This window comes from Mya arenaria, chromosome 7 (assembly GCF_026914265.1).
Source record: "Mya arenaria isolate MELC-2E11 chromosome 7, ASM2691426v1".
In the NCBI taxonomy this organism is placed as follows: domain Eukaryota; kingdom Metazoa; phylum Mollusca; class Bivalvia; order Myida; family Myidae; genus Mya; species Mya arenaria.
The window spans coordinates 1,789,553-1,812,626 of record NC_069128.1 but is presented as its reverse complement, the minus strand read 5'-3'; the positions used below and the strand labels follow the sequence as shown (position 1 = coordinate 1,812,626).

Genomic DNA, 23,074 nt, shown 5'->3' with positions numbered 1-23,074 from the left:
CTCCTCCAAAGAAATTTGACCCATCCCCACTTAATTCGCTTATTAATACACTTATATTGGATTTGGGCATATTGGACTTCATCTTTTTGTCTTAGTAAAGTTCATAGCAGATATGCTTACGAAAAGATATAACAATGAAATCAAACAATGTTAGAAATGCTTCAGCCATACAATTCAGTATATTGCTAAATAAGCTTAATATATAGGCCATTCAAAACGCTTAGTTTCTTATCTTAATGTAAAGTTTAATCCTAGTTGCTTATTGAATACGATCCCAGCAGAATAATGTTATATGCTGAATATTTGAGGTAATTTATTTTTCTCAAAAACCGTTGAATAGTATGTACATGTTGCCATGTATGTAAAAATAAGTATGTACATATGCTAGTATTTGCATGTCAGTATTGAACGTACGTATTTGTATGTCAGTATGTACCTGTTAGTATTTGTATGTCAGTATGTACACGTAAGTATTTGTATGTCAGTATGTACACGTAAGTATTTGCTTGTCAGTTTGTACACGTAAGTATTTGTATGTCAGTATGTACCTGTTAGTATTTACATGTCAGTATGTACCTGTAAGTATTTGTATGCCAGTTTGTACACGTAAGTATTTGTATGTCAGTATGTACATGTAATTATTTGTATGTCGGTATGTACCTGTTAGTATTTGTATGTCAGTATGTACACGTAAGTATTTGCTTGTCAGTTTGTACACGTAAGTATTTGTATGCCAGTATGTACATGTTAGTATTTACATGTCAGTATGTACCTGTAAGTATTTGTATGTCAGTATGTACACGTAAGTATTTGTATGTCAGTATGTACACGTCAGTATTTGTATGTCAGTATGTACACGTAAGTATTTACATGTCAGTATGTACCTGTTAGTATTTGTATGTCAGTATGTACACGTAAGTATTTGTATGTCAGTATGTACACGTTAGTATTTGTATGTCAGTATGTACACGTAAGTATTTGTATGTCAGTATGTACACGTAAGTATTTACATGTCAGTATGTACCTGTAAGTATTTGTATGTCAGTATGTACACGTAAGTATTTGTATGTCAGTATGTACACGTAAGTATTTGTATGTCAGTATGTACACGTAAGTATTTGCTTGTCAGTTTGTACACGTAAGTATTTGTATGCCAGTATGTACATGTTAGTATTTGCATGTCAGTATGTACCTGTTAGTATTTGCATGTCAGTATGTACACGTAAGTATTTACATGTCAGTATGTACCTGTTAGTATTTGCATGTCAGTTTGTACACGTAAGTATTTACATGTCAGTATGTACCTGTTAGTATTTGCATGTCTTATAACCTTACACTCCCAGCCATGAAATATACTTATAATCTTACACTCGCGGCCATGGAAGATACTTATAATCTTACACTCCCAGCCATGAAAGATACTTATAATCTTACACTCCCGACCATGGAAAATACTTATAATCTTACACTCCCAGCCATGAAAGATACTTATAATTTTACACTCCCGGCCATGGAAGATACTTATAATCTTACACTCCCGGTCATGGAAGATACTTATAATCTTACCCTCCCGGCCATGGAATATATTTATAATCATCTTACACTCCCGGCCATGGAAAATACTTATAATGTTACCCTACCGGCCATGGAAGATACTTATAATGTTACACTCCCGGGGATGGAATATACTTATAATCTTACACTCCCGGCCATGGAAGATACTTATAATCTTACACTCCCGGCCATGGAAGATACTTATAATCTTACACTTCCAGCCATGGAATATACTTAAAAGCTTGATATCATAATTCTAACTTACATACTTGTCTCTAAACTGGTTAGCTGTAAAATTCAAGTCAAAATGCACTCATTTAATTCATTTAGTATAGTACATTTCATTAACGATATATATAAGGTCTGGCCAAATATGTAAACTGATAAGAAAGGCACAGCCTGCGTATAGAATAAATTCATACAGTTCGTTTAAGAGTTTGAACAATGGCTGGTGAGTTTTCGTTTCACATTTATTTCGATTATGATTGCACGCATTTTAAGTATAATTACTCTCTTTTAAGATATTCCATTATAATAAGGATGAGTTGTGACCTTATATGACATTGGTTTTAGTTCGATAAAGTTTTAATATGTGAATATAATAGTGAATATGGAACAAATTTATTATCAATACAACGATACAGTAGCTTTTACAACGCTTTAGTATTTAAGTACATATATGTTGACCATGACCAGGAGATGAACCCTATAAGGCATTGGGGTTTTTTGGGGATTGTTCCCATATAAAGTAATTTACTCAAGATGTTATTGTCCTGAAATGAATCTAAGACATTATGTTTCATTCAATAGTTTTCTTCATTGAAAACATATAACAAAACCTTATTGTTGAATGAAAAGTGTTGCAATTTTAAACACAGCATTACACTCATAATGTCCGAATATATTTTCATAAAAATGCAAAACTCTTATACCACATTATTTTGTGAAATTTGGTCACTTCTAAAACTCACACAAGTATATTTTAAAAGTAAATAACATCTTGCCTCACAAACCTTTTTGAAGCTAAATAAAACATTATGAAACGTTTAAATCATTGGTCTGACAAACCCGCTTTGTATTGTGAAAGACCATGAACATATTTATTTGTTATGATTTTTTTCCAATGTATATTTCCAGGACTGGTTTTAATCCTCTCTGTTTTCTTAACATGGCAGACAATAGAAAGCTTCTTGTTGGACGATCGTGAGTCTTTCTTATTTAACTATATACTTATAGAACACGGGAGAGACTCGGCCCCTATTTCTAGAATTACCCTAAGTTCCTTATATCTTCATCAACCTTTATTTGTTGAATATCTGCAATAGTCAAATTGTATAAGATTCTTAAGCCTATCACGATTTTGATTAATTGGTGTTGAACTTTGACGTGTGCCATCAAAGGAAACAGTAACGGTATTGAAATATGTTTTTATCTATACATTTGACATAAATGAATTAGGTTGACGTGCATATTGAGAATGAGCTTTAATAATACATCGATTGAACGGGCACTGCGGTGGGGCGGTGTTGGTCATGTTGGGTATGGGGAATATATGGGAGCACTGTGGTGGGTTAGCGTTGGTTATGTTGGGTATGTAGAATATATGGAAACACAGACCTAGGGCGGTGTTGGTTTGTGGGTTATGTGAAATATATTGGAGCACTGCAATGGGGCTATGTTGGTTATGTAGAATATGTTGAATATATGGTGAGCACTGCGGTCGGCAAGTGTTGGTTTTGAAGAGTATTAGGAATAAATGGCAGCATTGCCTTGGGGAAGCGTTGATTATGCCGGGTATGTCCGGGCGGTGTTGGTTTGTGGGTTATGTGAAATAAATTGGAGCACTGCAATGGGGCTATGTTGGTTATGTAGAATATGTTGAATATATGGTGAGCACTGCGGTCGGCAAGTGTTGGTTTTGAAGAGTATTAGGAATAAATGGCAGCATTGCCTTGGGGAAGCGTTGATTATGCCGGGTATGTCGAATATATTGAAATTGGGTATGTGTAATATATGTGAGTACTAAAGTGTGGAGATGTTGGTTGTGTGGGGTATGTGGAACATATAGAAGCACTGCGCTGGGGCGAATCGATTGTGGGCAGATGTTGGAAAAAATTTGGCAGTGCGGTCGGGCGATGTGGGAACCGTACGATGATGATATGTGGGAGCACCCTAAGGTTGAGTTATGTGGGGTAATGTAGAGTTATCGGATATATGGAAGCATTTCCGTGGGGGATGGTGTAGCACTACGATGGAACAATGTAGAGACGCTGCAGTGGGAATTAGTCGGAACAATTATTAGGGGCAAATGGGACCACTGTGCTAGGGTTAAGTGAGGAGAGAGCATTTGATAATGTAGGATAATTGTATAGCGGCTGGTCTTTGTTGGAGCATTGCAGTAGGGAGATGTGGGGTCAGTGCTTTGAGAGAGTGGTGTCAGTGAGATGTGCGATGAGGTAGCACTTCCGTAGGTTGATATGGGATCATTGCGGTAGAGAATAAGGGGAAAATTGCGGTAGGAAGGATGGTCGGGCAGTGCGATGGGTAATGTGTGAGCATTGCGGTGGGTCGGTGTAGCAGCAATACAGTAGGTGGATGAATGAGTGATGCGATAAGGTGATGTGGGAGCACTGCGATGGCCTGTATTTGAGCACTGCGGTTGGCTGATGTGGGAGCACTGTGGTGGGCTGATGTGGAAGCACTGCGGTGGGCTGATGTGAGAGCACTATTGTGGGCTTATGTGGTAGCTCTGGGGTTGGCTGACATGGGAGCACTGCGGCGGGCTGATGTGGGAGCACTGCGGTGGGCTGATGTGGGAGCACTGTGGTGGGCTGATGTGGGAGCACTGTGGTGGGCTGATGTGGGAGCACTGCGGTGGGCTGATGTGGGAGCACTGCGGTGGGCTGATGTGGGAGCACTGCGGTGGGCTGATGTGGGAGCACTGCGGCGGGCTGATGTGGTAGCACTCTGGTGGGCTAATGTTGGAGCACTGCGGTGGGCTGATGTAGGAGCATTGCGGTTGGCTGATGTGGGAGCACTGCGGCGGGCTGATTCGGGAGCATTTGCGGTGGGCTGATGTGGGGGCACTGTTTTTGGCTGATGTGGTGGCACGGTGGTGGGCAGATGTGGTAGCACTGCGGCGAGTTGATGTGGGAGCACTGCGTTGGGCTGAAACGGAATGTAGGAGCACTGTGTTGGGCTGATGTGAAAGCACTGCGGTGGGCTGATGTGGGACCATTGTGGTGGGCTTATGTGGTAGTACCGTTTATTTATGTGGGAATATCTTTTAAACATTTCATATACTTCAAATACAAAAAAAACTTCGATAAAATAAGTGTAATAATTGTTTGAAGCTGAATCCCATTATGGCATTATTCTATATATAGGTTGTCATCAATACACATGTAGCGGCAATGGAGATTGTTCCGAGGTGAATGGCCTTGTCACGTGTCACTGTCGTCGCAATTTCGCTGGAAACCGATGCGAGCTAACTGGTAAGGTACCTAGTTCCAATATTAATAAATTTTACAAATATTCACCCTGCGCTATCTTATATCATTATGATAAATTAAAAAAGCAGCCATTTTTGTTTATTTGCTTAAAACTTCATCATCTATGTTTATATAGAGTGTATGATTATCAACACTAAATGGACAAACTTGCTTTGGAAAATGAAGCCAGTTTTAATATATCTTAAAGGATTTTGAACACATTTTTGCAATGTACACATTCAATTTCGAAAGCCTTTTAGATGTAGCATAAGTTTTTTTAAAACTGGGGTATAGGAACAATGTTTGTGGAACGTGACTACACTTAATGTACATAGTGATTACGTTTGATCTAATACTTCATATAAACAACTGTACCGAATAAATATTCCATGAAGACATGCCATACGCAAGTTTCATAAAGAAATGCCATACGCATGTTTCAATAAGAAATACTCCATGAAGAAATGTCTACCGCATGCTCAATTAATAGGTATCTCTTGATTTGGAGGATGCCTCTTTCTTTTATAATTAGCATTATGATATATATCATTTGTCCACAGACTATTGCCTGGGTCTTCCTTGTAGAGGTCATTCACAGTGCGAAGACATTAAAGACTTTCCACACTTTATGTGCACATGTGACGCAGGTTACACTGGACGATACTGCGACACACATGGTAAGCACACACCATGGAGCTCACTTTTCAGACAAAACATTAACACTTTCCATACTTCCTGTGCACATGTGACGCAGGGTTCACTCGGCAGTACTGCAGCACACAGGGTAAAAACAAACCATGTAGCTTACTTTCTAACAATATATAAACATTCCTCACACTTCCTGTGCACATGTGACGCAGGGTACACTCGGCAGTACTGCAGCACACAGGGTAAAAACAAACCATGTAGCTTACTTTCTAACAATACATTAACCACTTTCCACACTTTCTGTGCACATGTGACACAGGGTACACTCGGCAGTACTGCAGCACATAGGGTAAGAACAAACTATGTAGCTTACTTTCTAACCATATATAAACATTCCTCACACTTCCTGTGCACATGTGACGCAGGGTACACTCGGCAGTACTGCAGCACACAGGGTAAGAACGAAACATGTAGCTCACTTTCTGACAATACATTGAACATTCCTCACACTATTTGTGCACATGTGACGCAGGGTACACTCGGCAGTACTGCAGCACACAGGGTAAAAACAAACCATGTAGCTTACTTTCTAACAATACATTAACCACTTTCCACACTTTCTTTGCACATGTGACGCAGGGTACACTCGGCAGTACTGCAGCACACAGGGTAAAAACAAACCATGTAGCTTACTTTCTAACAATACATTAAACACTTTCCACACTTTCTGTGCACATGTGACGCAAGGTACACTCGGCAGTACTGCAGCACACAGGGTAAGAACGAACCATTTATATTAGCTCACTTTCTAACAATACATAAACATTCCTCACACTTCCTGTGCACATGTGACGCAGGGTAAACTCGGCAGTACTGCAGCACACAGGGTAAAAACAAACCATGTAGCTTACTTTCTAACAATACATTAAACACTTTCCACACTTTCTGTGCGCACGTGACACAGGGTACACTCGACAATATTGCAGCAAACAGGGTAAGAACGAACCATGTAGCTCACTTTCTAACAATACATTAAACACTTTCCACACTTTCTGTGCACACGTGACGCAGGGTACACTCGGCAGTACTGCAGTAAACAGGGTAAAAACAAACCATGTAGCTTACTTTCTAACAATACATTAAACACTTTCCACACTTTCTGTGCACATGTGACGCAGGGTACACTCGGCAGTACTGCAGTACACAGGGTAAAAACAAACCATGTAGCTTACTTTCTAACAATACATTAACCACTTTCCACACTTTCTGTGCACATGTGATGCAGGGTACCTTCGGCAGTACTGCAGCACACAGGGTAAAAACAAACCATGTAGCTTACTTTCTAACAATACATTAACCACTTTCCACACTTTCTGTGCACATGTGACGCAAGGTACACTCGGCAGTACTGCAGCACACAGGGTAAAAACAAACCATGTAGCTTACTTTCTAACAATACATTAAACACTTTCCACACTTTCTGTGCACATGTAACAAAGGGTACACTCGGCAGTACTGCAGTAAACAGGGTAAAAACAAACCATGTAGCTTTCTTTCTAACAATACATTAAACACTTTCCACACTTTCTGTGCACATGTGACAAAGGGTACACTCGGCAGTACTGCAGCACACAGGGTAAAAACAAACCATGTAGCTTACTTTCTAACAATACATTAACCACCTTCCACACTTTCTGTGCACATGTGACGCAAGGTACACTCGGCAGTACTGCAGCACACAGGGTAAAAACAAACCATGTAGCTTACTTTCTAACAATACATTAACCACTTTCCACACTTTCTGTGCACATGTGACAAAGGGTACAGTCGGCAGTACTGCAGCACACAGGGTAAAAACAAACCATGTAGCTTACTTTCTAACAATACATTAAACCCTTTCCACACTTTCTGTGCACATGTGACGCAAGGTACACTCGGCAGTACTGCAGCACACAGAGTAAGAACGAACCATTTATATTAGCTCACTTTCTAACAATACATAAACATTCCTCACACTTCCTGTGCACATGTGACACAGGGTACACTCGGCAGTACTGCAGCACACAGGGTAAAAACAAACCATGTAGCTTTCTTTGTAACAATACATTAAACACTTTCCACACTTTCTGTGCACACGTGACACAGGGTACACTCGACAATATTGCAGCAAACAGGGTAAGAACGAACCATGTAGCTCACTTTCTAACAATACATTAAACACTTTCCACACTTTCTGTGCACATGTGACACAGGGTACACTCGGCAGTACTGCAGCACACAGGGTAAAACAAACCATGTTGCTTACTTTCTAACAATACATTAACGACTTTCCACACTTTCTGTGCACACGTGACACAGGGTACACTCGGCAATATTGCAGCAAACAGGGTAAAAACAAACCATGTAGCTTACTTTCTAACAATACATTAACCACTTTCCACACTTTCTGTGCACACGTGACACAGGGTACACTCGGAAATATTGCAGCACACAGGGTAAGAACGAACCATGTAGCTCACTTTCTAACAATACATAAACATTCCTCACACTTCCTGTACACATGTGACGCAGGGTACACTCGGCAATACTGCAGCACACAGGGTAATAAAAAAAACTATGTAGCTCACTTTTCTGACAAAACATTAGCCATTTCCCGCACTTTCTGTGCACATGTGACGCAGGGTACACTGGACAGTTTTTCAACACACAGGGTACGAACAAACAATGTAGCCGACTTTCTGCCAATACATTTACCACTTACCACACTTCAAGTAGCTCTCTAAATGTCAGCGTGTAAAATTGAAGTTCTAATCGGTTTGTTTTTCATGTATGTATTTATTTCTACATAAAAAAACGGAATTATCGTGTATAGCAACGAAAAAAATATACCTTTTTTACACGTTGCATAGTTATCGTAGCAAAGTGGTCAGACAGATAGTGCACACAAACCGCGTGGTTATACCGAAACCCTGCCTCTTGGTCTTTGCTTATAATCACTAGGCTAGTGGGTGGCTAATATAAGTTCCCCCCCAATAAAACATCAAAACTCGTAAGCAATATGTATTGTGGTTACGGCATTTAAACTGTCAGTGGCAACGGGGTGCCGCTGATGGGAACAATTTTCAAACCATATATCATTCCTTTAATAAAGTTTTAACAATTTTGATAGTCGATATTTTTAAGAATGTGCTAAATCACCGTCTATACATGTAGTTTGAAACATTTCGAAACTTCTGATAAAAACCTGATAAAATGTATAACTATATCTCTCGTTAAGTGACCGGATCCCAGTCGAATTTCAATGGACAAACCCATACCGCACATACATGTGCTAGTCAATATTGTAATCACCATGGCGACTGCTCTGACGTTAACGGACAACAAACATGTAAATGTCACTCTGGATATTCAGGACATCAGTGTCAGCATACAAGTAAGATCGGTTCTGTTATTTACGTAAATCATTTCCTTGTTAAGGTTTTAATCCTTGATGCCAGTTTCATAAGTAATAAACAATTGCCAAGTATTTGCATAACATGTTTAAATCAACGTATATCAGAGTACGTCTAGGCCCTGCGCCACAATGGGAGTCTTGTGTGTCAAATGTAAAGGCGAATATTTAAAATTATAATTATTTTTTTATTTATTTTTGAGATTCAATTCTTTGCAAGAATGGCACTTTGTACTTGTCTTGTCATGACTAAAGGGGGCAGTATCAATCTATTATCATACTGGTGAAAATAACATGTACATGTATTATGTATATCATTATATTAAACAATATCATCGTCTTGGTAAGCAGTTGTGGTAAGCAGGTTGGCAAATAAAATGAATGAATTATATCAAACAGAAACGAAATATGACTCAGTTTCCATGGAAGCCAACAATTACTACTATAACAAAATATGTTTATGATTCAGACAAGATTGTGACCTTCAATAAACAAGCGTGTAACATGAAATGTCTGTATTGCCTTTCTGTTATTGGTTCAAATAAAATGGAATTGGTTTAACGCTTTAATTGTTATATGTTTCATATTGCAACATATTCCATCTTCTTAGTCTTGTAAGCTTACAACGCCCCTAGCTATCATCTCAAACGAAAGACAACAGCCTGGCGACAGAAATTCACACAAGCTTGTATTCGAAAATATCATAAATTTACTTTAAGGTTTAAGTTATCGTTCTTGCTACACTGCAATATTTCCCTGATTTAGTACTGCCGAAACTCGCTACATATATATATATATACTTAAATAAATGATTACAGCGAATCTCTAAACAGCGATTACTTCCAATGCCGTGCAGAAATCACTGCCATGTCGTCAGTTAATCACGTGATGATGATAAAAATCACGTGTCGCAATTTAAAAATATTCATAATTTTGGAATCAACGTTATTTATCCGAACATTAATACATGTAAAACTACTTTTCAAAAAATACCTGTTTGCAAGTAAATGGAGGTCACTGTGTAGTAGATCGGCTTACATAATGTTTCGTGTATCTTTATATTTTCTATAGGGCATTGTCCAAAACATGTTTGAGTAAGTTGGTTAACACTGTGTTTTCTATAGATTTAACTTTAATTATGCTTACAGCATGTTCTGAGTCCCTGTGTTCCGAAAAAGGCAGCTGTACCTACTTAGATGGTGACACCAGCAATATACAGTGCCAATGTTACCCTGGCTTTTACAGTTCAAGGTGTCAACACGTTGGTATGTGATTTTCACCATTTGCTTATGCTAGAAGGTCATCGACTCCAGCAAGCTAATCAGAGGAGCACAATATATATAGGCGCTAAATATATACGGTTATTGTCTTACGTAACATATTGGGTCGTGACGTCATACTCAATGATCTTCTCACTTAGGTTTGGACGATAAACTAAATGTTTGTTATAATAATAGCTCATGCATAACACATAAAGCAAACATATTCCATCGGTCGATGTGGTTCCCCATGGAATGAATTCGTTTAATGTCTAAAACATTGGCTTTAAACTCAACTTGTACTGTTATACTCCCTTATTCTGTTGCTCTACTGTTTCATATCCGAGCTAGATTTATAAAACGAACTAAGGGTAAAACATAGTTTAAAAAAAACAACCTTTCATCCTATGTACACGATTCCAGAATATTGAGCAACCGACAAAGGTGTACTTTGTTATGTTGAATACGGTATATGTATATATTCCACAGACGTACAGCTAGAATGGATAAGGGTTGGTTATGTGGAATACGGTGTATGTATATATTCCACAGACGTTCAGCTAGAATGGATAAGGGTTGGTTATGTGGAATACGGTGTATGTATATATTCCACAGACGTACAGCTAGAATGGATAAAGGTTGGTTATGTGGAATACGGTGTAGTTATATATTCCACAGACGTTCAGCTAGGATATATAAGGGTTGGTTATGTGGAATACGGTGTATGTATACATTCCACAGACGTTAAGCTAGAATATATCAGGGTTGGTTATGTGGAATACGGTGTATGTATATATTCCACAGACTTTCAGCTAGATTATATAAGGGTTGGTTATGTGGAATACGGTGTATGTATATATTCCACAAACGTTCAGCTAGAATATATAAGGGTTGGTTATGTGGAATACGGTGTATGTATATATTCCACAGACGTTCAGCAATATATAAGGGTTGGTTACGTGGAATACGGTGTATGTATATATTCCACAGACGTACAGCTAGAATAGATAAGGGTTGGTTATGTGGAATACGGTGTATGTATATATATCCATAGACGTACAGCTAGAATAGATAAGGGTTGGTTATGTGGCATACTGTGTAGTTATATATATCCACAGACGTACAGCTAGAATAGATAAGGGTTGCTTATGTGGCATACTGTGTATGTATATATATCCATAGACGTACAGCTAGAATAGATAAGGGTTGGTTATGTGGCATACTGTGTAGTTATATATATATCCACAGACGTACAGCTAGAATAGATAAGGGTTGGTTATGTGGCATACTGTGTAGTTATATACATCCACAGACGTACAGCTAGAATAGATAAGGGTTGGTTATGTGGCATACTGTGTAGATATATATATATATGCACAGACGTACAGCTAGAATAGATAAGGGCTCGTTATGTGGCATACTGTGTAGTTATATATGTATCCACAGACGTACAGCTAAAATAGATAAGGGTTGGTTATATGGCATACTGTGTAGTTATATATATCCACAGACGTACAGCTAGAATAGATAAGGGTTGGTTATGTGGCATACTGTGTAGTTATATATATCCACAGACGTACAGCTAGAATAGATAAGGGTTGGTTATGTGGCATACTGTTTAGTTATATATATCCACAGACGTACAGCTAGAATAGATAAGGGTTGGTTATGTGGCATACTGTGTAGTTATATATATCCATAGACGTACAGCTAGAATAGATAAGGGTTGGTTATGTGGCATACTGTGTAGTTATATATATCCACAGACGTACAGCTAGAATAGATAAGGGTTGGTTATGTGGCATACTGTGTAGTTATATATATCCACAGACGTACAGCTGGAATAGATAAGGGTTGGTTATGTGGCATACTGTGTAGTTATATATATCCACAGACGTACAGCTAGAATAGATACGGGTTGGTTATGTGGCATACTGTGTAGTTATATATATCCACAGACGTACAGCTAGAATAGATAAGGGTTGGTTATGTGGCATACTGTGTAGTTATATATATCCACAGACGTACAGCTAGAATAGATAAGGGTTGGTTATGTGGCATACTGTGTAGTTATATATATCCACAGACGTACAGCTAGAATAAATAAGGGTTGGTTATGTGGCATACTGTGTAGTTATATATATCCATAGACGTACAGCTAGAATAGATAAGGGTTGGTTATGTGGCATACTGTGTAGTTATATATGTATCCACAGACGTACAGCTAGAATAGATAAGGGTTCGTTATGTGACATACTGTGTAGTTATATATATACACAGACGTACAGCTAGAATAGATAAGGGCTCGTTATGTGGCATACTGTGTAGATATATATATACACAGACGTACAGCTAGAATAGATAAGGGCTCGTTATGTGGCATACTGTGTAGATATATATATACACAGACGTACAGCTAGAATAGATAAGGGCTCGTTATGTGGCATACTGTGTAGTTATATATATCCACAGACGTACAGCTAAAATAAATAAGGGTTGGTTATGTGGCATACTGTGTAGATATATATATCCACAGACGTACAGCTAGAATAGATAAGGGTTGGTTATGTGGCATACTGTGTAGTTATATATATCCACAGACGTACAGCTAGAATAGATAAGGGTTGGTTATGTGGCATACTGTGTAGTTATATATGTATCCACAGACGTACAGCTAAAATAGATAAGGGTTGGTTATATGGCATACTGTGTAGTTATATATATCCACAGACGTACAGCTAGAATAGATAAGGGTTGGTTATGTGGCATACTGTGTAGTAATATATATCCACAGACGTACAGCTAGAATAGATAAGGGTTGGTTATGTGGCATACTGTGTAGTTATATATATCCACAGACGTACAGCTAGAATAGATAAGGGTTGGTTATGTGGCATACTGTGTAGTTATATATATCCACAGACGTACAGCTAGAATAGATAAGGGTTGGTTATGTGGCATACTGTGTAGTTATATATATCCACAGACGTACAGCTAGAATAGATAAGGGTTGGATATGTGGCATACTGTGTAGTTATATATGTATCCACAGACGTACAGCTAGAATAGATAAGGTTTGGTTATGTGGCATACTGTGTAGTTATATATGTATCCACAGACGTACAGCTAGAATAGATAAGGGTTCGTTATGTGGCATACTGTGTTTGTCTAGAATCAACAAACGTACAGCTAGAATAGATAAGGGTTGGTTATGTGGCATACTGTGTTTGTCTAGAATCAACAAACGTACAGCTAGAATAGATAAGGGTTGGTTATGTGGCATACTGTGTAGTTATATATGTATCCACAGACGTACAGCTAGAATAGAACAGGGTTCGTTATGTGGCATACTGTGCATTTATATATATCCACAGACGTACAGCTAGAACAGATAATGGTTCGTTATGTGGCATACTGTGTAGTTATATATATCCACAGACGTACAGCTAGAACAGATAATTGTTCGTTATGTGGCATTCGGTATTTGTCTAGAATCAACAAACGTACCGCTTGAATAGATAAGGTGCGGCTATTTGTTTTCCCAAAAAATATAGTAATTTGCATGTTCACCATTTGTTATTCAGCGTTGCAAATAACACATGGATCATGTTTGAGCTCGTGTTCTGGCCACGGGGATTGTTATAACGTTCACGGGATTCATGTGTGCAGTTGTCATCATGGCTTCTATGGGGATATGTGTCAACATACATGTAAGTAATCATGTGTGCGTACATAACGCCGACAAAAGTCAATATATATGTATGTATTATATGTTTGCGTAAACTATACCGCCAAAGTCAACATATATGTAAGTATCTCTGTGTGCCGACATTATGCCGCCATTTGTCAGCATATATGAACTTTTTTGTATGCGTTAATTATGCCGCTATTCGTGAATATATTTGACACTTTTGAGACGCAATATGAAATGAAGCTGTTCTTTTGAGCCTGTCCGTGTTGTTTTTATTTAATTATTAAACACTCTTTCTAGTAAAAAGCTATGTCACACAAATAACGTGAATGGCGCCCCGCTAGGACTGCTTATGCCGTGACCATATACTTCTCATTATTGGGTCACTAAATACTATCGTACCGAAATGGCATCTTTTTTTTAAGAATCCGATGAATAATTGAAACATTTTCCATAAACTGATAAGCTTAAACAAGCCGACGTAGTATATACGTTGCAGGGTTCGAAGGTGATCCGGTATGAGATATATCCCTCTGTAAAGGAAAGTATATCGACTTTTATATGGTTTTCTTGCACACCCTATATCCCACATCGCACCACCTTCTATCTCCGTTATTTGCAATATCCGAATCATTAACGTATCGGTTGTTACGTGTAAACGCTATGTCGCTTTAAGGAGAACCCAACAATGAATGCTACGGATATTTACATTTGGATGGGACTGTCTTATCATAAATTCTGCATGACTGATATAAGCTGTGGCTGTATAACTTATCTTGGATCGTGTTCAATACGACTGATCTAAGGTTAATAAGTAAAATCTGTGTTATTTGTTAGACTATCTAATCAATTCATAAAATCACTACATTAAATATCTTTGACTTCTGCAAAGATACAACTAAGACCTATATTAATTACGTCGACTATTGCCGAATCCAATAACCATCTTAGCTTTAACTTAATTTTAAAGTGACAATCTTATTCAAAATCAATACATACACATGTAAAACATACATCTCGTTTGCTTGAAAAACCTTTAACTACTTACTAAATAATGAATTTATGGAAAAAAATAAATACCGATAACATGATTGTAACAGTGTATTTAAATGCTGAAAGCGCAAAAAATATTAAATGATTGGTAAACGCTAAAAGATTTACTATGGTCTACTATAATAAGTCTTATAAAGAAGAAATAACGTGTTTTATGCTTATTTCTTTCAAATTAAACTCGGTATCCTTTATAAGAACCATTGTTTTCGACATTTATTCATCTTTTTTGGAATATTAAAAAAAAATATTATTAATTGTGGTAAATCTTATTTGGGAGTAAGAGTGCATCTTTAAGAGTACAATGTTAGGATTTGAATATTGGTCATAAGACTGAAAGGAATCCCTGAGACATATTTAAGGTATATATGATTAGATCTATATTGAATACTTCATCAGGTCCCATTATCATGAAACTTTTTTTTCTCAACTCATTGTTGTTCCACACAAAGTCATATCTGACTTGATTTGTAATTTAAATGATATAAATAATTCTTTTTGTAAAAGATTTGCTCTCTCTTCAGCATAATATCGAATCCATTATGTTGACAAACATCATTGTTTAAAAGAAAATAAGTTCTAGAGCCATTCATATACCAGAGTTATAAATAGAAATATTGGATTGTAATCAGGTACAACGTCTTTGCTTTAGGATGTTTTGTTTTGTTTTTTATTACAAGCATCCTTTAGTCATCATTTTTTAGGAGAAAGAGAGCGCCATTGGGGACCCATTTCAAGTAGTCGTGAACCTTACGCTGCTAAAGAGTTGCATTGTTAGACTTTTAAACAGATTTAAGATTATTGACATTACGACTAAAATCGTGAAAACGTGCCCTGGTCCACAAAATAGTTATCTTGTATCGTACGTTACTGGTTAAATTACTGCTTTGCATTTGTTCTAGTTTTATCTTCTTTTGTTTCGATTTGGCATACAATTGATAAAATTGTTTCCTTATAAATGACATAATTTAAAAAGTGTTTGTTACTTGGAATCTTTGATATTAAGGTGTATAGTAAATATGTTGAGACATTGATACTCCAATTCGTTTATGTGTATGCGTTTAAAGTAAACAACACTAGATATAAAATGTGGTAATATCATATAGAAATTTAAATAATACATACAATACTAATGACTTTAAATAAGTTGAGCACATTTTAAACTTTCTTTTTTTTATTGTTTTAACCAGTATTTACAACTACAACGAGCGCAACCACCACCACCACCACCACCACCACCACCATCACCACTATCGCCCCACCCGCAAATACAGTCCACCACTGTGACCGATCGTACTGTAATGGTTACGGAGACTGTGAAATAATCGATGGTCAGAGGAGATGTTTATGTTATCAAGACTTCCACGGCGACACTTGTCAATATAGATGTAAGGATTGTTTAGACGAATTCTTTGCACTTGACCAAATGTACTTAACATGCCAAATGCGATATAAGACAAATTATGAAAAGGATTGTTTAGGCGAATTCTTTGCATTTTACCAAATTTACTTTAAATGCAAAGTTCTTATGTGCTTGTTTATGGATGAACGTCCAATTAGAACGGTTACCTGTAGTATCAACACTAACCGCTCAAAAACAATTAGATTTTAAGGAGTATCCTTTTCGAAAAAGAGAAACCGAATAAGTTTGATTCAAATATTGTTCCCGCTCTTCAATCTGTTTCTATATGTTTTTGAACAAACTAAAGCTCCGCTCAGTTTACCTACTAGTAATAAGACTCAATGATTTGGCCTGCATCCATGCATCCACTGATTGTTAGATTCAATTTAGTAGCATGCAATCATGCATTCACTCATTGTGAGATTTAAATTCTGATCTGGAACCATGCATCGACTGATTGTGAGACTTAATTTTCCGAACTAGAACCATGTACGCATTGATTGTCGGTCTAATTTGTGTAGCCTGCAACCATGCATCCACTGATTGTCAAAAACTATTTGCTGGTTTGGAATCATGCATTCAGCAGATACATTGTTCTAACCTGGAACTATGCATGAATTGATTGTCAGATGAACTCTTCCAGCCTGGTGCAATGAACGATTGTTCGCCTCAACATGTCAGACTTAAACCATATACCAACTGATAGTAAGACTTGAACCATGCACAACCGATTGTCAGCATCATTTTACTAGCCAGTATCCATACATCTACTGATTATTAGACTCAATTTTTCTAGCCTGCAGACACACATTCACTGGTTTCAGACTCACTATTCTAGCCTGGAGCGATGCATCCTCTGATTGACAGACTCAATTTTCATGCCTGGAGCCATATATTCACTAATTGTCAGACTAAATTATATCTAGCATTGAACCATGCACAACCAATTTTAAAACACATTGCACCATCCAGTAACCATGCATACAGTGATTATCATACTCAATTTTCTAACCTGGAGCCATGCATTCACTGATTGTCATACTCAATTTTCGAAGCCTTGAGCCATGAGACCACTGATTGTCATACTCAATTTTTCTACCCGGGAGCCATGCACCCACTGATTGTCAGACTCAATACTTTTTGCCTCAAACCATGCATTCACTGAATGTCAGACTCAATTTTCCTCGACTGAAACCATGCACCCACTCATTGTCGGGCTTCTGTTATTAGCATGGAACCACTAGACCGACCCACTTATTGTTAGACTCAATTCTGCTGCCTTGAACCATGTATCTATTGCTTGTGAGGCTCAATTTACAATTCTCGAAATATACACGATCTGACTGCTTTACCCCATTTCCTAGTCTGAATCAATACCCTAGCCGGAAACAATGCAACTACTGATTGTCGTATACAAATATTTAGGTCTGATACATGCATCTGACTCAATTTACTATTCTGGAACCACATAGTCAATTGTCTAGCCTCAAACCATATCAACTGATTTTCACACTCAATCGTCTAGCCTCAAACCATGCATTCACTGATTGTCAGACTCAATTGTCTATCCACAACCCATGCATCCACTGATTGTCAGACTCAATCGTCTAGCCTCAAACCATGCATCCAATGATTGTCAGACTCAATCGTCTAGCCTCAAACCATGCAACCACTGATTGTCTGACTCAATATTCTAACCTCAAAACATGCATCCACTTATTGTCAGACCTAATATTCTAGAATCAAACCACATATCCTTTCATTGTCAGACTCAATTGTCTAGCCTCAAGACACGCGTCTACTGATTCTCATACCTAATTGTCTAGCTTCAAACCATGCATCCACTGATTGCCATAGCGAGGACTGTTCACATGAAGGAACGTGCTATATGCAGGATGGAAGACCACATTGTCAATGCTACACCCATCGATATGGAGACTACTGTGAATATTTTGGTATGGTGGTCAAGATTATGTTAGATTTTCTAAATTGTATGACTATGATAGTGTACAACTTTGATAACATTTGCCACATTAGGCTGCGTTGTGCATTTAAACTATTTAATTTGTTAAAAATGAGAATACGATAATAAATGACCAATCAATAAGTTAAGTTAAGCTTATTGAGACAAAACCAAATAATTAACCAGATTATACAGATAAAGATAAATTGGATGCAAATGTTTTAATCGCAACGGACTTTCTATTACATATGATATATATATACAAATTGGTTAACATATAAGGAATGTGATGAATTAATGGAAAGTTCTACATTAAACAGGTGGAATACGGGAAGGTATAATCATTTGTTTCGTTTTTGTTCACTGGTCACAATAGAGCTATGGCTAAATGTTGGAAGTTTTGCACCGCTGTGTTTTTGTCTAGATTATTGCGAAGCTGTCTCGCCGTGCTTGAATGGTGGGACCTGTGTAAACCAGATGGACGTCAACCATTCTTACTCTTGTACATGCCCATACGGACGAGAAGGAAGCCATTGTGAGAATGGTATGTCCAATTTACCCAGAATGTATTTTTTTTAACTTTTTATTAGAATATAATAAGTTATATGATTAATAACAGAGTGAAAACCATGCAATATGAAGAGCGGAACGTGTACAAACATGATGGATGTAAACAACCCAACACTTGTACATAGCCTTTCTTCTTTTGCACATTGTGCATTGAGTCCCAGCTGGCCGAGTGCCCGTTCTCGCAATAAATTACCTACTACCTGCATTTGCTTCTCACGTAGGGTTAGATTTCCGGTCTGTGCACATGTGAGTTTATTTTTTGGTCACCAAGCCGGACAAATGGGTTTCCTCCGTTACTCCGGTTTTCCCCAAAACACAAGTCCACAATCTAGTGTAGCGGTGTGCCAACGAGAGTCACTGAGTAAAAGTTAATACAACTTTCTTCACAATCGCTGTAAAATAGATAAAGTTTGAACTAATATGCAAAATTTAAATCACTAATTGTATATTCTTCATTTTGCTTTCTATAATCAAGTATGTGTTTATAATCGAGTTAAATAAAAATTAAATTGCATTTACGATATGACTTAGTTTCCATTGCATGAGTGGATACTCTTGGAAATTGATCGGCGCTGAAACATGAGGTAGAGGGCGTTGACATTATTGGAATTATCAACACTCTCAAAAGTCCCAATACGGCAATGTATTGTTGTACGACAAATATTCGTTTTGATGAAGAATCTCACTTTCATATTGATCTCAATTCTAGAATCGCCAACTACAACAACAACAACGACTCAACGATCCTCAACTACTGCGCCAACTTCATCGGTGACATCAACAACGGCACCAACAACGACTCCACCCTATCGTAAATGGCACTATTGATGTGAAATATTTAAATGTTGCTCTTTCAGTTCCACACACATGTGTATATTTAAATTAATATTCTGATTATATCTATTGTAATTGCTAACGATGTTTATGTTAAATATGTGACGATACGGACGAGGGCCATATTATATAAAACTTTCACAGCAACATAAAAAAATATCTTCAGAGTATCCGAAATGCCCAAACGAATCTTTCTCAGCGTATATCTACTACAACTCATTCTCTATTTTAGTGCATCAACACAGCATGTTATACTGTAAATTGATAATGCAGCAACTAATGCACTCTTTATTTAATACCGTTTACATATTATTCACATGACAACAGACACTCATTTTCACAATGCAACAAATACTTTATATTTTCTGCTATTCAAAGCATTCACATTGTAACATGTTTCATAGTAATCAAAGCACTCGCATTGCAACAAAATCCCTTTTATCAATACTCATTTGCAGCCTATTCCCACTGCAACAAATACTCGACTGTTGGTGACCTCGCGCATAATGACTCTGTGGAACAACCTACTGCGTTTCAATGTTCAAGCGGAAGTCATACCGGATCAGACGCTTTCGTTCTTCAAAATTGCAACGTTAATGCTTCAAACCAGTGGATGCAAGGAAGACAAGTTCGTATTTAAGTTGTTTTGCCAAATTTGCATAATAATTATTATCATAAGTATTCTTATCTTTAGATATGCCTCATTCATTCTATTGGCCAATTACTCGGCGATACATGATTGACCTCAGTTTTTACCAAGATATTATAAGTCAAATGGCTTAGATTGTTTAACAATCAAATGTAGATGAAGAAAAGGAAATGAATCGCTTTGATTTGATTATAGTTAATACGGTGTGCTTACGAGGCACTAATAAGACGTCTTTTTGAAATGAAAATTTCTGGATACTCATATCTAATTGATTTTCATTGGCAAACATTTGTGTGTGAAATTGACATGAACTATTATATTTAAGAGTAACCTATTAAAATGTTTTTAAAACATGATATATTTTAGTAATTTATCGTCAATAAAGACTTTTAATGTGTCTTATCGGAAGACTTTGGTTACTTAAAAGAAATCAAAAACAAAAAAGCAATATATTAATTTCACCAATCTGAAACAAAATCGAACACAATTACAAATCCAATGTTTTCTCATTTGTAAACAAAGCAAAGATAGACCAATAATCGCAGCCTCGCTTTGAGATTGACCTCCCAAAAATATGGCTTATAGAAACCAGTTCAGGAACTAGTACATTTTCTATAATGGTTGCCTGTTCGATTAACTATGAAAACTTCTGGCCGCATTTAACAAGGTTTGTCAGAGATGGCCTAGTAGCTACGATTCCTAAACTTCATAACTGTTGCTGTTGAAAAACTAGTATTATCACCTGTTAATAGGTCCTGGATATAATTAACAATAAAGTACATGTTGACGATTAATCCGTGTTCCCTTATTTCTATTGAAATAATACTTGGGCACATACCATCTCATGCGTATGTTCATTACTATTACTGCGAAAGAACTGTGAATACAAAATCGACCTCAGCAGTACTTAAAACATTTGAACGTTATAATGTAGACTTTGTTTACAAACGGATTATCTTTTATATGTTTTTTAAGATATCTTTGCGTTATTACTATCTAAAATCTCTAAATTAAGATAGTTCTAAGCGGTTAATTAAAAACGACCCCTGGATCGCATACATATTAACAAAATATTGTTGATTTCCAGGATACCTAAATGTTTTAAGTAATAACACTTAAATAAACCGGTTATGAAATATACAAGCTTGTATAGTGTTGAACGGCGTTTTGATGCGAAGAAGTTTTCATAAATGTAAAAAAAAACTCCAATAGAAATGCATTAAAATTTTGAGTTTGTGATACATTTGCAAACTTTTTTGATACTATCGTGTTGATGGAACACGGCACAACATTTAAATTTTATATTTGTGTAGTCACTCTCTGAAAAACAACTTCGTACGTAAATTATGAGTAGTTCATACTTATCCTAACGTTTTTGTAATAACCTATCCTTACATATTACTTTTACATATTTGTCTTAGGTGGTTACTGATTGCTCCGACATACCAGCTTTCACTCCCATTGCAACCTTTGAGGTGGGGACATTTTCCAGCAAAAACGTGGCAGGAGTCTTCATTGATTGCCTTTCAAATGGATTCAGGGTATGAAATTAATAGAAAGAAAATCCATTTCCAGTTCGAACGGTTCGAAAACATGCCCAATAGACATATATTTCATTAATAGATTGACTGGGAATTTCCAGGGAAATATTTTGTATATATATATATGACATGGTAGTTAGTATTGTATTCGACTACCGTCGAGTTTTGCAGTTTCGGAATTTACGAAGTAGAACATGACCTCACGGGTCGAAACGCTGTACTAACATTATGATTAGTTAATATTTTTTCATGACGGGCTCAGGTCAATTCTCCTGTCCACGGAGGGACAACTTGGGCATTATGGCCTCATCTCATCAATGACATTATATTATGAAGTGACGTCAGCAAGTGGAAAACAGCCGTATAACACTGCAGTTGTATATGTATTGCTGTATTTAGCAGTTTTCATCACTAGCAGGTTTATGAGGCGTATGTAGCATAAAAAAGAGTAATAAGAATGATGTGTTTATTATAAAAAATAAATGCCTTCATGAAAACACTTTTAATTTTGTTTTTAGATTGCAACACAGTCTTGTGACCAGTCTCCAACGATCGTGCATATTGCGAACGGGGGATCGGGAAATCTAAATCCAAATGCTTATTATACTGTCCAATAAATTAGAAGTAACGTTATATATAACCATGTGTACATGGTATTAAATACTTGTTGGGTTCGTATTTGTCATCTTATTTCTTTGCACAACAGACATGCATTTCCGTAGTTGTACCGGTTCTTCCACAAATTCGGTTAGTCAACTGACGTGTTACAACAACCATTCTCTGAATAATATTTGAATGGAAAACGAAACGCAATTAAAAGTATGGTGTTTTAGAAAAGCACAGCAAAAATAGGATTTCCTTAAAGAAAATATAATAACACATTTTAAAACCTTGAAACGGTGATGTTTCTCTGGAACTATTTGACGTCGACTAAATATTACTGCGCATCATAACGTTTAGGTTAGTTAACA

General features: G+C 37.0%; 1 protein-coding gene across 1 annotated transcript; it reads left to right on the top strand.

Moving 5' to 3' along the window:
• The first annotated feature begins 1,936 nt into the window (after positions 1–1,936).
• LOC128240401 (neurogenic locus notch homolog protein 1-like) lies at positions 1,937–22,777 on the top strand. Its single transcript, XM_052957037.1, has 14 exons — positions 1,937–2,005; positions 2,692–2,757; positions 4,941–5,048; positions 5,606–5,722; positions 8,971–9,126; positions 10,293–10,409; positions 13,988–14,113; positions 16,335–16,532; positions 18,373–18,501; positions 18,934–19,053; positions 19,789–19,890; positions 20,372–20,541; positions 21,984–22,103; positions 22,622–22,777. Exons 1-14 carry the CDS (start codon positions 1,999–2,001, stop codon positions 22,718–22,720), a joined length of 1,635 nt encoding a protein of 544 aa, XP_052812997.1. The 5' UTR covers positions 1,937–1,998; the 3' UTR covers positions 22,721–22,777.
• Positions 22,778–23,074: the final 297 nt, after the last annotated feature.